Genomic DNA, 14,199 nt, shown 5'->3' with positions numbered 1-14,199 from the left:
TGAGACTTTGTGTGTAATACCAACTGGCTGCATCTGTGTTGATGTAAGTATTTTCTTTCAAGGGGTGAATAATTATGAAACCACTTATGTTTAGTTTTATACTTCCAATTAGTGTAAATTACTTTGTAGAGATATTTTTTTTTTCTTAAGAAAAAACATATTTTTGTAAATGTTTGTCAAAGAATCAAAGTTACGTAAATTGACAATGACTCAGGTTAAAAAGTCAGTAGGTGTGAATACATTTTATAAGCACTGTTCAGTTTATCTTGATAGCAGTCTTGTAATTGTGATGCACAACAATGAAACTGTTGCTGACTTCCCTCTGAAAGATGAATAGCCACATAAGCGATGTACTTCTGTTTTTGGGAAAAACTGGTGTTCATATTAATTTCTAAATTGCATCAACATGCATATGTAGCTATGGCAGACAAACCAAACCCCATCACATCCTAGTTTTATGGTCATATACTATTTAAAGCGAGACGGTTATGTGACACCTGATCCAGTGTCAGTAAATGCATAAAACTTTTATAATTTATACTTTATTTGAAGTAGTACTGTATGAAATTAGCTCAGAAGTGATTTCTATGCAAAATTTGCCTCAGAGCTTAATGCAACTTCTGTTGCTACAATGGAAATTGTCTGTTAATAGTTGAAATAATGTTCAGATATTTCCAATGCACTAGTATTATATGACAGATGAACACTGCTTAATTTGTTCTTTATTACTCATCAGTTGTATGCTACGAGTTAGAAGGATTTCTGTTATTGCCTCTCTTTCTCACACACACTTACACACAAACACATACACACACACTGTTTTCAATGAATAACATTACTCTGTGTGAGATAATTTACTGTGTACTTAGATTTATGTCTCCACTTCAGTCATCATTATCATCTCAATTTTGTGTTTATTTCACTGATCTTGCAGCAAGGTCTTAATCAGATAACTCTGTTCATGCTGTTTTGCATATTTCAAACCCCTCATGGTTGATTTGGCAGGGCACCATATAAAAGAGCAAGAGGGTGGGGTTACCTAAGTACCCTAATTTCACTGCAGAGGGGGTGGGGTGAGAAGTCTGTACTTTAGTGGAAAGTGGTTAATCTATATTTGATCCAACCATACAGTGACTCCACCCTCCACACATCCCACATAAAGCTACTTAAATATAAGAGTTTAGGAATCCTGAACCTCTCCTCATTAGGTTTTATCTTAGATGCCTCAGACCCGGCACTTTTCACTACCAGATGAGTAAGTGCACCGAGGGCACTCAGCTTAACTGTGTGTGAGGGCACGAATGAGTGAATTAATACATGTTTAATCCACAGAGTCCCTATTTTGTTTAAAGGGAGAATTAAGAGAGTGAGACTGTTTAAACTTCAGCCACCCTGCATTTCTGTAAGAGGGTGGGGTCAGGTGGACGAAAATGACTTGGACCACATTATATGTAAAGTTGGGGTAATTACTAGGTTTGGAGACATAAATAGCCCGGCCCACAGTGGTAAACACACTGAAAGTCAAGACAGCTGCCTCCACAGTATCCTTTTTTCTTGTGTTTTCTTGTGTTGTGTCAGTGCAGAAAGCTTAAATGTTTAGTTTAAGAGAAGTAAAGCCAGAAACACCTCAAATGACCATTAAAATAAATAAAATAGGGCGTGGAAATAAATGTGAATGTGCTTCATAACAGAAACTATAAAATGAACTGTGACTGTTTTTTGTTTTTTTTATATTTTTTGGTTTGTTTTTTCTAAAAAATCAAACAAACCTTTATATGCTCACAAATATATGTGAACTAGCCTTGTGGATTCTGTAATATAACAAGATGAGAGGAATATAAACCTTATCTTTGGGGTTGTCCACCTAGCGTAGGGTAACCATAAATGTGCCAGATATTTACGGCCCCCAGAACAAGACTAATGATACCAGTAGTTTCCTGTTAATGTGTTTCACTTCTCATCTACGAGCATCATCAGAGCAAAATATTTGCTTGGCTAAAGAAATTTAACTTACTCTATTTGCTGTATTTTGTGTTTAATGCAGTTAATTATTTAATGCTAAGTAGCAAATGATAATATGCTACCATTATAAAATACAAAGGTAAACATGGCAGCTATTCTGCCTGAATGACATCAGTGTTGTAAGCATGTAAGCATGTCCCCCATCCCCTTTAAAAAGTGATTGCAGTGGATTGTTCTATTACAGTCCTTACAAAGGAAGTATTTATTACAGGGCAAATGTTTGGTATATACTGTATTGACATGTGTTCTTTTATTTCATATCATCTGAAAATCTCTTTTAATCTCTTTGATCCTTAAAAAACTGATGACAAAATTTGGACATTGTACGAGTGACAGATGGATATAAATGTTCCTGACAAGTTTACAAAATAACAGGTTTGCTTTCACAATTTTAAAATCGTGTCCTAACTAAAAAGTAGACATTTTACAGGTTATTTTAGTAAAAACAGAGAAGCATAGAGTGAAGTTATGAGCAAAGAATCTGGCAGGCCATTGTCTCGGGGCCTCTTTTCACCAGCCAAGAGACCTGACTGGGACCTGTTGACAAACTTTGCACAATCCTGCAAACCAGCTGCAGTTAAACTGTTTTCGTACAGTAGCAGTGTACACACCTGTTTTACATAGTGTCGCTACCATCCTGAAGACAGCTTCAAACAATGTTTGACCTATTAGAAAACATGCAAATACAGCAAACTACAGTATGTGTGTGAAAGGAAAAGTACCTCATCAGGAAAATACTTTGTTGAGATCATTTAAACCAGAAGTCATTCTGACCTTTCAGAAAAAAAAAAGAAATAAATAAAGTAGCATGGAACATTACCTCAAAATACAGTATCATGCATGGAAAAACACTGGCATTTCCTATTCTGGCAACATACATTACTATACTAAGTTTTTTTTTTTTTTTGGCTGTGCATTAAATTTTATTTCAAGTTTCTTTGGTGTAAAAGCAGCTTTTATTGCTAACTTAGAAGTTGCTGGAGAAAAATAACTAATGTAGGCCTACAAACAGTTAAAAGAGCTCATTATTGCTTACAAACCCACAGCTCTCACTTAAGACTTCCTATATTTGCAAGAAAGATTAATTTAGGGACAGACAAAATTGTCTGCAGTGCAAAAACAAACGTACTGCAGCTTTCTTTTTTTGAGATAAAATTTCCACTACCTACTGCTATGCATCTTTTACTCAAAAATTGTATTTATCGAGTTGTTTTAAATAGTACTAAACTTTAAATAGCACACAATCAGAAAATATATCTCTCTGAATTAAGGTAAAACACTACTAAAAACCAGTCATTCCAGAGTTGCATGAATGGTTGTCAGAGTTAATTTTAGGTTTAATCAAATTTTGAACAATTTATCCTCAATTAAGCTAACAGACTTATCTGTTAACATTTCTTCACTGCTCACGAATTTGTAACCAAAAAGCTTCAGCGTTGGTTCGCAAACTCTCTGTACAACCTGGACTAATTTGAAAGGTATGCGGAACCTCCATTTCTCTACTTGTTGTGAAGAGTTTTTCTGTGTAGAATAAACACCGCTAGCCTCCTTGGAGGCCTGGGTGTTTTTCAGGATCCAGGATTTCACTTGTTGAGTCAAGGGGATTCCAATAAACCTGTACATCTCCATTGCCTTTCTCATGGGGAACCGAGCGATGTCCTCGTACCGCACTAGCATGTAACGTCTGCGCAGCCAGGATGGCTGCCTGAGGCCAATCTCTGCAGACATCCTGATATTGTCGCAATTCCCTTTCAGCTTCTTCACCTCATCATCATCTAAAGGCACATCCCCATCTATGGCCCACTGCTTCCAGTTCTTATAATAGGCTGCAAAGGCCACCATGCGTGAGGCTAGTACAGCCCGAGGATCCCGAACCAGTTGAATGAATTTCACATCAAGACGTGGATCCTCAGCCAAAGGACGAAGGGTCTCCAGCTGGCGCACCCTCACTGATTTGATGGCCCTGTGTTCCTTTTGAAGACAGGATTCAGAAGCCATAGTCAGATTCAGGGGTCCACAACGCCTGGTCTTGCAGTGATAGCGCTCAAAGACCCCTTTGATGAAGGGGCTGCAGACTGAATTGTCACACAGAGAGTTGCTTGACTCCCTGCGGAAGAGGGCAGTTGTGATGTGGTCCACAGGAAGGGGGTTGATGAAGTTCTCTAGCAGAGAAAAGTCGCACAGGAACAGCTGCTGGAGCACATCGCGGTATGCCCTGGCGGCTGCAGTGGCATTGGTGACTCTAGTCTCCAGCGCCAACATTTTCTCCACATGCCACAGTGGCTCAAACAGGTAAAACATGTTGTCGCCCTGCTGGTTGAAAAACTCTCCTACGAACGAGGACCCTGTCCTGGTGGTGGCTAACAGGAGGATGTGTTTCCTGCCTCTTGTCTTTCTGTCCTGGCGCTCACTGTAGTTCACCAGGCGCCGATTCATTAGAGCGAAGGAATCATTGTGCTTTAGCAGTAGGTGAGACAAACCATTGGTGTGTAGAGGGGTCTGGGGGGTCTGCTTTAAGGTGAGCTTATCTGACACCCTTAAAGTGCAAGAGAAACCAGAGGTAAAAATATATTTCAATTTTAACATACATGACAGCTGTGTTATTTGTATCTCTTAAATAACATTTAAGAAAATATATCTGTTGAAAGCTTAGAAACATAAATGTGCTAGAAGTCACAAAAGCGCTCCATTGATCGCTGAAATAGACTTACCTTGAGATAATGTTGTTTTCCTTCTCAATGATAACAAGTGCCACAAAAAAGACGATGGATATTGTGTATTTGAACCTCATTCTTGGATGTAGCTGTTCCTGGATATGCTTTTACAGACTGGTTCTTAATGGGTTCTGCCAATCTTGCAAGTGTCCAGACGCCTTCTTAAAGAGCCTTCCAGTTATTTGTATTCACAGTTGTAGTCGATGTTTCATCCTGTAAATGAAATGAACATCAGCCTGTCAGTTACACATTTGCACATCTGAGCACGGCTGTGAGTGACTGCTTAGTTTCAATTCTTTGTGTTGGAACACTTTTAGATATTTGTTTTAACGACTCATTGCAATGGGGGAAGTTGGCAGTCTGTTGCTACACATGTTATACTGCACTGTGATGCTGAGTCAGAGTCAGAGCAGTTGTTAAACCAGGCTTCTTTACCTTCTTATGAATCTTTTCTTCCTGTATTTGCTGGCATGCAAAGTATCACTGTACTAAATTCTGCACAGCCAAAGATGGAGACATTTACTCATGGAGACATTTAGGATATGATTTTTATACCTCTAAGAAGGTAAGAGAAGGGAATAGCGGAGTGTGTTGTACTGAAATCTAAGCCAGTCCTTCCCACGAGGAAGTCCTTGTTATCTTCAAGTGCACCAGTGCATTACAGGAACATGCCCACCCACTATGCAAGACTGAAGGATGGTGTTTATGGAGTAACAGTATTTAGGAGTCAGTCTTTGTATATGTTTTTTTTAACAAAATGAAATCTGAGTGACAGACGGCTACCACACACAATTTTGCCATTGAACTGTAATTCTCCAAGTGCAAAGCCACTGAATTGTGTGATGCAGTGTCTATCCTGTTTATACATAGCAGAGCAGCCCGTTGTGTGGGACTGCTAGCTGCTCCTCCATGTCAACACTGGGAGGAGATCTTTTAAACAGAGGTCCTCAGTGACATGGGTTACTGGTACAGTAGACTATCTGGGAATATGCTAATGCCTTGATACATCCCCATAATACGCCTTTGTCGTCCTAAAACACAGTGAAACTGAGAGGTGTGTGTATGTGTTAAAATGTTGATGAAATTAAAGCCTGTTTGTCATAGAGCCATACATTGTAAAGCTGTGCATTTGTTAACATTTGGGGGAAGACGGTGGGTAATCAGATGAAGATAAGGGTGACTTTAATGATGTCTGTTTGGGGAGATCTTGCCATTCCTGAGAGATTAATACAAGTTCACTTTTAAGATAATAGCATCTTGGCTCAGATCCCTGACTAATCTTTGGATTTTAACATAATCCTTCATCTCTCCTTTGCACTGAAGGTGTCAACAGCACGATAGGAGTAAATGAGATTGCCCCCCCCCTCCAAGAAAATTGGGAAAGTATGCTTTTGATTTGTGCCAATTACAATGTATATCAACAGGCACACAGAGGTTGTGGAGAAATCATTTTTAAGTCCCAAATCACGCATCAGGGTTTATGAAAAACATTTGCCAGGTTAATAGAATCATGAGTGTGTGATGTGTAATGGATCACAGTAAGGTGTGTTATGAAGAATTTCAGGTCGAGCACCAGGGCTGACACATTAGTGAAACTGCTGCTGTTAATTAAGAAGCAACAGACCAGCCTTTTTACTTACTATGGCAAGGTACTCTCGTATTTGATAAAAAACAAGTAACGCTGTGTAGGAAGTGGAAAGCCTCAAATCATATATCTACGCAACACATCTGGAGATCCAGTTCTCACATCCTGTTTCAGTTTCTGTCCAGGCTTTTGTGAGCACAGAAGCCAGGCCAAATGACAACATTGTGAACACAGTGAATGGTTGGACACTGCCTGCGAAATTCTATGAGAGGAAATGAGGAGTTTACAGCTCCAACAGAGCACTGTTGATGTGGAGTGGTATGTAATGAAAAGGTGAGCAGCCTGTGTACTGAGACACATTTTCACAGTCAGGAAAAATTTGCTCCATCTTGCACCACCCTGCCGCATGCTACAGCCACAAAGATCTCTTCAGTGTCAGTCAGTGACTAAAAGCCCCTCAGTGTTAGAAGTAATGCATGTCAAGCAAATACTGTACAGTTTGTGTGAGGAAACCCACAGGAGATTGTGAGCAGATGTAGCAACATCTCTGCTCTGTACTTTTTTTACTGTAGCTGCACCTGAACAAATTAAGACAAACAACAAGACTTATTTGGCCTAAAAAATAAGATAAGTGAACAGCTACTGACAGAATTTTACACTCTGTGGGACTGAATCTGTATTTAAGCCATTTTAATTCCCCTCATATATGATTTAAAACAAACAGTTCATCAAGGAAATGGTCTGAGGTTTTGTCATTGGTATGGTAAATTACATGTACACCAATTATCTCAGCTTATTGCATCTGTTGTGTGAAGTAAAAAAAAAAAAAAAAATACACACGCGTAAGCTGACATTCTTGAATATTCACAAACCACTGAGGCATATGACACATTTGATCATCTGCTCATAACAAAACCACCACTGCGCCATTTATCATCTTGTTACAAATGCTTTTTAATAACTGGCTCTTGTTTAATGTAAATCCTATGTGAAGACAAATTAAATAGTAGTCAACCAAACATATCTTGCTTGAGACTGTATTGCAAGTGTACACTGTAGTGTACAGCGCTGCAGATGTAAACAGTGTCACATCTTTCAACATCTTTGAAGAACCTAATGTCAGCTGAGGAAAATCCCAGAATCATGTGTTATATATATAAAAATAGCAGACTACATTACATTTCAAACACTAAATGTTTGAAATGTAATGGCAGAGTAGGGTTGGGTGACGCTAGAACACGTGATAAGTGATAACATGTGATAACTGTGTGAGAAGTGTGAATTTCCTGTACAGGTGAACCTGTGGTGTTCATGAAAATGTTTTTCAACCAAGGAAACATTGAATAGTGCATAGTACTGCAGAACATTTATGTTGTAGCTGTATAGGCCTACTAGTGACTTTCTAGCATGAGTTCATCACATCATACAATTGAAAGCGCGTTTTTTTTTCCTGATTAAACCGGATTAATTAGACATTTTTAGTCTGTTGCATTTTTACATTACTGCCTTAAATTGTGGATATTCTGGACATTTGTGAATTTCCCATTGTGATGAATAAAGTATCTAATAAAACACATTGTCTTTTTATCTGTAATTCCCTTTAACATAATGTGATAGAAGGTGAACCTAGGCTGTATCTCAATATAGCACTATAAATGACTTAAAACTTGAAAATTGTTTATTACTATGCTTCTTAACATTAAACTCAGACATTGCTGCTATAGTTAACACTATTGTAAGCTAAAGGTGGTTAAACCTTTAGCCCCTGCTTATTAATGATCAGCTTTAGAGGTCTGTAAACAATGGGGGTAATGGTTTGGCTGGAAATGGGTGCATTTCTGGGCAAGCCTTGCCATTTTATCAGAGGTTCAGTGCTGTTTGTCAGGTCGTGGGGGGAGGGTTGGAAAGCAGACAAGTGAGTGCAGCCTGTAGACAATGAGGTTTCATTAAGATTGCAAAATATCTGCATGCTTTACTCCACATTTAATGTTGGAACAATGTCAGCTGTTGATTTATAGATTAATTGATAAACAGGTTGAAAATACCATAATTTAATCTTGGAAAATCTTGGACTTCAGTAGGACAGTAGCTTCTTCAGGCTCTGCAGAGATAATACGCATCATCCAAAGGACAAAAAGACAAACCAGCCAAACTGAAGTCATGCTTTAACAAAAAATGATCCTTTATTTATTTTGAGGGGCAACTGCAGTTGCGCCACAGTTGGTCGTCCACCAATCCCACAGTTGTTGGTTCGATCCCCAGCTCCTTTGGTCACATGTCAAAGTGTCCTTGAGCCAGAAACTAAACTCCCTGAGCCCCTGTGAGTGTTGGCCAGCTGCATAGCAGCTCCCCCATCGGGGTGTGTGTGAGTGAGTCTTTGATTGTGTGTGCGAATGGGTGAATGAGAAGAGGTGTAAAGCGCTTTCAGTGCCAACAGGTAGAAAAGAGTTATAAAAGTGCAGACCATTTACCAGTTATGACAAGCCACTTTCATTTAAGATACTCTTATGCCAGTGTCACACCAGTAGCCTAACTTTAGATGACTTTGTTGTACTTTGTGAGAGTTTCTGTGGGGATTCATTAAAACCGTACAACCTCCATGTGATAGGCTATAGGCATTTGTTTTTTAAAAGCAACATTCAAATGGGCTATATAAAAAAACTGTTTGTCCCTCGTTCATACGCACCATCATTTTGAGATGCCTTGTCGGAAGTCGTCCCGCTTCGCTTCATCCGTGAAGTTGATCAGCGTCTCCTCCAAGAGCGACTCCGGAGAGAAATCAGTTCCATTACTTCCCAAAAGTATCACATGCGTGACAAAAAAAAATCCAAAGTTAAATCGGAATTGGGACTCGTTTTAGTAAATGAAGCCAGAAGATACGACTGAATCATGTTTGAGGAGGATGCGGGTCAGGCTGCCCGCTCCACTGACTGTCTCGTCTTTCCAACAAGTTGCGACTCCGTGAATCACATAGGAACTGTGTTCCTGAGGAGCTGATCTTCAGACAGGAGGCGCACTGCTATGACCCTTCACAGACCTTATAGTTTGTTAGCTTTATTGTTACTGCAAACAGCTTCATGCACATCGTTAAAACACAGTGCATATTGTGTTTACTTGTTTTTTTGTTTTTGTAGTTTCTGTTGTATTCGCAATAAAAGAAGAAGCAAGCACTCCACCTTGTGGAGAAAAGCACACTCTGCTGCCAAAGTTTTTTTATTTTTTTTTTTATAGACCTTTAGATGTCTAGGCATTCAGACACTATGCCATGATTTATATTACAATAAGTTACTTTTTTTTAAGGTCACTTTTTTATATCAATTCACATTATTTTTGCAAATGTTTAATTTGAAAAATAGCTCTACCTTAAAGGTATCACACTTACACTCCTACACGTAAGAAAACAAAGATGACGTGTGTCTGTAATAATGTCATATTAGTAGTAGTAATATTCCTTACCTAATACTGAATAAATAAATGATAAACAAAACTTATGGACGTATTCAATCCCTGATTACAGAAGGCCTATTGTATGATTATTTTGTGCAGACTTAAAACTACACTTCCCATTACCTCTGTCGCTTAATGATGACGCAATGAAGAATTTTCAGGAAGGTTACAAAACAGTTGCGTCAGAAAGTTGCGCGTTTGTTTCCAGAAAGGTGAACGACTAGCAACACTTTGACGGTACGTCACGCTTAGTTGATTCAAATTACGAATTAACGTTATACAACAGAAATATATTAGTAATGTTAAGGCTTATTACATTTTGTTAAGGTAAAACTATAAAACGTACAGTTTATGAAAAGCTTTGCAGCTAAACGAGTCTGCGTATGTAACTATGCTAACGTTCGCTAACTCAGTTAACAAACGATAATTTTATTTTCTTCTCTGTTAGGTATTGATTTATAAATGCTTTGTTGCTTTAACCTTTTCCCGATTTGTTTGTGACACTTGGCTTAACACATAAAATTATAACGTCTGTCTGCTATTGTAACGTTACCTGCCGATTTGTTTATTTTCAGACTCACACAGGTTAATATATTGTGACCATGTTAATGACGAGGTTGACATGCCTGAGGAGTCTGCCGCTGGCCGGGCTCCGTTCCGTCCTGACGCAGGGCTCCCCAGCAATGAGAGCACCCATCCTGAAAGCATATTCCCCCCTGCTTAGGCCCCAGCAGGTAAAGTTAATGTGAAGATATGTGTGGTCTTGCCTTGCTTCTTCAAATGTTTACATGTCAGCAGCAATTCACATTTCTAAAACGGCAGAACCAAAACAAAAAAACTGATGATTAATCAATGAGTCACAGATTTGGACCTTGTAGTTTGTCTGCCTGGTCCCATTAGTACCCCTGTCGGTGCATCTGCACTTTCTCATGTGGTGATTGTTCTAGTACAAATTTCAGTTAAATATGTGCAATGACAGGAATACAATGGTTTATCCCTAACTTTTACTTTGCAATGAGGTAGTATAGGCTAGTTCATGGTTGTATGTTGGTAGTTTTAATTAATTAATCCCTGTTCTTTTTTCTACAGGGTTATTCCTCTAAGGCCAGATTTGGTATCCGCCGTGCAAAGACAACCAGAGACCAGCTTAAAGAAGTAGCTTTTGAGCCAGCAACAGATACTGCCATTAGAAGTACATACTGTGACATACACTAGTTACTTATTCCATTATGTTCTGTTACATAACTGAGGTTTTGCCTGTTAACAAAGAAACAATGTGTTCAAAATATATTTTGTTGTAGTTGACAGTATGGGAAGAATAATTCTGGCTGGAGGTGCAGCAGTTGGCCTTGGAGCTCTGTGCTATTATGGACTTGGCATGTCCAATGAAATTGGTGCAATTGAGAAAGCAGTGTGAGTGAAAGCTTTTTGTGCAAACAGGTCTTAAATTTGGCTTTGAAGCACACGCTCGTACAAAGTATTGGTTTTTACACCCTATCTGCTCCCTCACCTTCATTTTTCTCTCTGTGCAGGATCTGGCCACAGTATGTAAAGGACAGGATCCACTCCACCTACATGTACTTTGCTGGCAGCGTTGGCCTGACAGCTTTGTCAGCAGTAGCAGTGAGCAGGACCCCAGCCCTTATGGGTCTGATGATGAGAGGATCCTGGCTGGTGAGCTTTACATAACTAAAGTGGATGAAATGTAGATGCAACATTTGTTGTAAAATAATTTGAAAGTTTCCACAGCAATTGAAACAGTTTTAACCATAAATCTTCTTTTTAAATGAGCTATTACCATAAATTGATGCTTGTTCTAATCCAGGCAATTGGAGCCACTTTTGCAGCCATGATTGGTGCTGGCATGCTGGTCAGGTCCATTTCATATGAGCATAGCCCTGTGCCCAAACACCTTGCTTGGATGCTTCATGCAGGTTTGTAAAGCAATGTCATATAAGAAAACTCGTTGTTTTTTGTTATTCTGCCATGTAGTGCCTGTAATCGACACTAGAGGGCAGCCATATAAAGGCTCAGAATAACATCTAAGCAAATCATTTCTTTTTTGGTTGTTATAATCTAGGTTGTTGTTATGTTATTGAATGTAGTATTCAACTTTTTATTTTATTGATAAGGTGTGATGGGTGCTGTTATCGCCCCCCTAACCCTCTTGGGAGGTCCTCTGATGATAAGGGCTGCATGGTACACAGCAGGCATCGTGGGAGGTCTGTCTACTGTGGCTATGTGTGCCCCAAGTGAGAAGTTCCTCAATATGGGTGGGCCATTGGCTGTCGGCTTTGGAGTGGTGTTTGCTTCCTCTCTTGGTTAGTATAATGTACATATAGTTCACATGATAAATTTTGTGTCTGATGTATTAGATATGAGTCGAAATTAGTAAATACATGCCAAAATAATTAGACTGAAAATCGCACTGCAAATTCCACAGGAGGACTACTGATAAATTAATAAGGAGGCTTGAATTTTGTTGTCATTTAGTGTTGCTAATGTAAAGACAATCTAATGTTGGGACTCTTATAACTAGCTAAATGGCTAGTGTATGTCAACTGCAGCATTAGTGGCTCTCTAGTTAATGCCCAACTGAATATACTGGAAAAATAGAAGTGTGAACAGATTAACAAAATGTCATGACTATTAAACACCGGGTATTGGGATGTTTTTGCCATGATTATTTCCTTGTATGCACAAAGTACAAAATTGATGAGTGGATCACACCTAATGTGTTAGGTTTCACACAACCAATCCAGTTAATGTATGCTAACAAATTATTTTGACATTGCAATATGAAGTTCTCTATAGCAACGGGTAAATGAAGCTGTTATAGGCCCTTTTTGTTTGTACAGGAAAAGATGAAGCTCTGGTGCTCAAAAATAAGCAACTACACCAACATCTAGGGTAGGGTAGCCTTTGAATTTTGTAAACTCAGGTTCTTATCAATTCTCTTTTTCTATTTACAAATATATATTTTAAAAAATGTATTTTAAGGATGTAATGTTAACATAACAATTGGAGTAAAAAAAAAAAAATTGTTTCTTTTGATCATTCTGGTGCAGTTTTGTTCATTACTGCCACGTAATTGGTTACCCCCTGGACCCAGCCAAAAAGTGTCAATATTGGTAGGAGAATTGGTACCAGAATGAGGAGAAGGAAGTTGCTGAGTTGAAAAACACACTTGCACAGGCCACACAAAGTGGACTGTTTACCAATCATTTCTTTAAGATGGATCCAGGAGTGTCCGCTGTTACAGGCAGAAATCTAGGCACGAATTACTGCCTTTCTGGTTATGGCTGAATTACTGAACACAGCAGGAATTTGCATATTTATATATCCATATGTATGTTACGGTAGTTTCCATCACTGCAAAAAGCTTGAAGCCGACCATTTTGTTACCTACATATGTACAAAAAATATTACAAATAAGTAATAAGCTAATGAAATGTCTAGCTCTATATGCATTCCCTTAGAATCCAGTGAACAGAATCTGCTTATCAGTCACACAGCAAATGTTCCTATTTTGTTCAGGATCCATGTTCCTGCCACCCACCTCAGCATTTGGAGCTGGCCTGTACTCCGTGGCCGTCTATGGAGGCCTGCTCCTGTTCAGCATGTTCCTCCTCTATGATACTCAGAAAGTCATCAAGAAGGCAGAGACACACCCACTCTATGCTGTACAGAAATTTGATCCCATCAACACGTAAGTTTAGTACAGTGTATATGTTATTGTTAGGCATGTAATGGAACAAGGAAATAAATCTCATATTTGTGTGCTTTACAGGTGTATGGGGATTTACATGGACACACTAAATATCTTCATAAGGATGGTGATGATTCTGGCTAATGGCGGTGGTGGAAAAAGGAAGTAAATAGCATCATTCTGAATTTAGTTTCTGTTTAACTTCCACCAAGCTGTGCAGTGTCTGTTTTTTTTTTTTTACTTGCAGCAAATGCCAGGTTTTATCTTTTAGTGACAAGTCTTATCAAACTGGGAAAATAGACATTCTTTGTCTATGAAAACCGGGTGAAGTCAAGCAGACAAATTGTTGTACGTTGATAACATATAGAGCTCTATCCTTGGCTGTGGAAGTATCTGGTTTATACTGAGGGTTACAGATGGGTAGAATATCTCAATCGACAGCACATTTCCTGACTCAGATTTCCTCTATATTATTTTTTTCTATTTATTTTCTGTTAGATTTTGTATCTAATTACAATGAAGCTTTAGAAAGATCTGGTATATGCTACAGAAATGCACATTTGTAAACAACATTCACAGTACAAGAAATGACTATTCTGGTTGTACTTGCTCCCCTGTACACTGACATTGCACTTCTGAGATAGGTTTAAGAGGTTTGCGCTAATTCATTTCTGAAAAAGTGTACAGTAATTGAAATTAATCAATAAATTGGTAAAAAGTGA

General features: G+C 38.7%; 2 protein-coding genes across 2 annotated transcripts; one reads left to right on the top strand and one right to left on the bottom strand.

Annotated features, from left to right (window-relative positions):
- Window positions 1-2,914: 2,914 nt before the first annotated feature.
- On the bottom strand, window positions 2,915-9,577 carry chst3b (carbohydrate (chondroitin 6) sulfotransferase 3b). Its single transcript, XM_067488530.1, has 3 exons — window positions 9,008-9,577; window positions 4,734-4,949; window positions 2,915-4,558 (listed from the first exon to the last, which is right to left on the bottom strand). Exons 2-3 carry the CDS (start codon window positions 4,811-4,813, stop codon window positions 3,364-3,366), a joined length of 1,275 nt encoding a protein of 424 aa, XP_067344631.1. The 5' UTR covers window positions 4,814-4,949; window positions 9,008-9,577; the 3' UTR covers window positions 2,915-3,363.
- A 269-nt stretch (window positions 9,578-9,846) lies between these two features.
- Window positions 9,847-14,199, top strand: ghitm (growth hormone inducible transmembrane protein). Its single transcript, XM_067488531.1, has 9 exons — window positions 9,847-10,005; window positions 10,344-10,502; window positions 10,858-10,960; window positions 11,070-11,181; window positions 11,301-11,442; window positions 11,594-11,702; window positions 11,901-12,089; window positions 13,306-13,477; window positions 13,559-14,199. The coding sequence occupies exons 2-9, from the start codon at window positions 10,371-10,373 to the stop codon at window positions 13,644-13,646; spliced, it is 1,047 nt and encodes a 348-aa protein (XP_067344632.1). The 5' UTR covers window positions 9,847-10,005; window positions 10,344-10,370; the 3' UTR covers window positions 13,647-14,199.

Source organism: Channa argus, chromosome 20, assembly GCF_033026475.1.
Source record: "Channa argus isolate prfri chromosome 20, Channa argus male v1.0, whole genome shotgun sequence".
Lineage (NCBI taxonomy): Eukaryota > Metazoa > Chordata > Actinopteri > Anabantiformes > Channidae > Channa > Channa argus.
Note: the sequence above shows the minus strand (reverse complement) of the source record. Positions and strands in the feature narration are given on the sequence as shown.

Excerpts from the sequence above, each read along its gene's own strand:
- chst3b (XM_067488530.1), bottom strand. The coding sequence starts at position 4,813 with ATGAGGTTCAAATACACAATATCCATCGTCTTTTTTGTGGCACTTGTT. Across the intron at positions 4,559-4,733 it reads GAAAACAACATTATCTCAAG|GGTGTCAGATAAGCTCACCT; the intron begins GTAAGTCTATTT and ends TTGCACTTTAAG.
- ghitm (XM_067488531.1), top strand. The coding sequence starts at position 10,371 with ATGTTAATGACGAGGTTGACATGCCTGAGGAGTCTGCCGCTGGCCGGG. Across the intron at positions 10,503-10,857 it reads CCCTGCTTAGGCCCCAGCAG|GGTTATTCCTCTAAGGCCAG; the intron begins GTAAAGTTAATG and ends TTTTTTCTACAG. Across the intron at positions 11,703-11,900 it reads TGCTTGGATGCTTCATGCAG|GTGTGATGGGTGCTGTTATC; the intron begins GTTTGTAAAGCA and ends TTTATTGATAAG.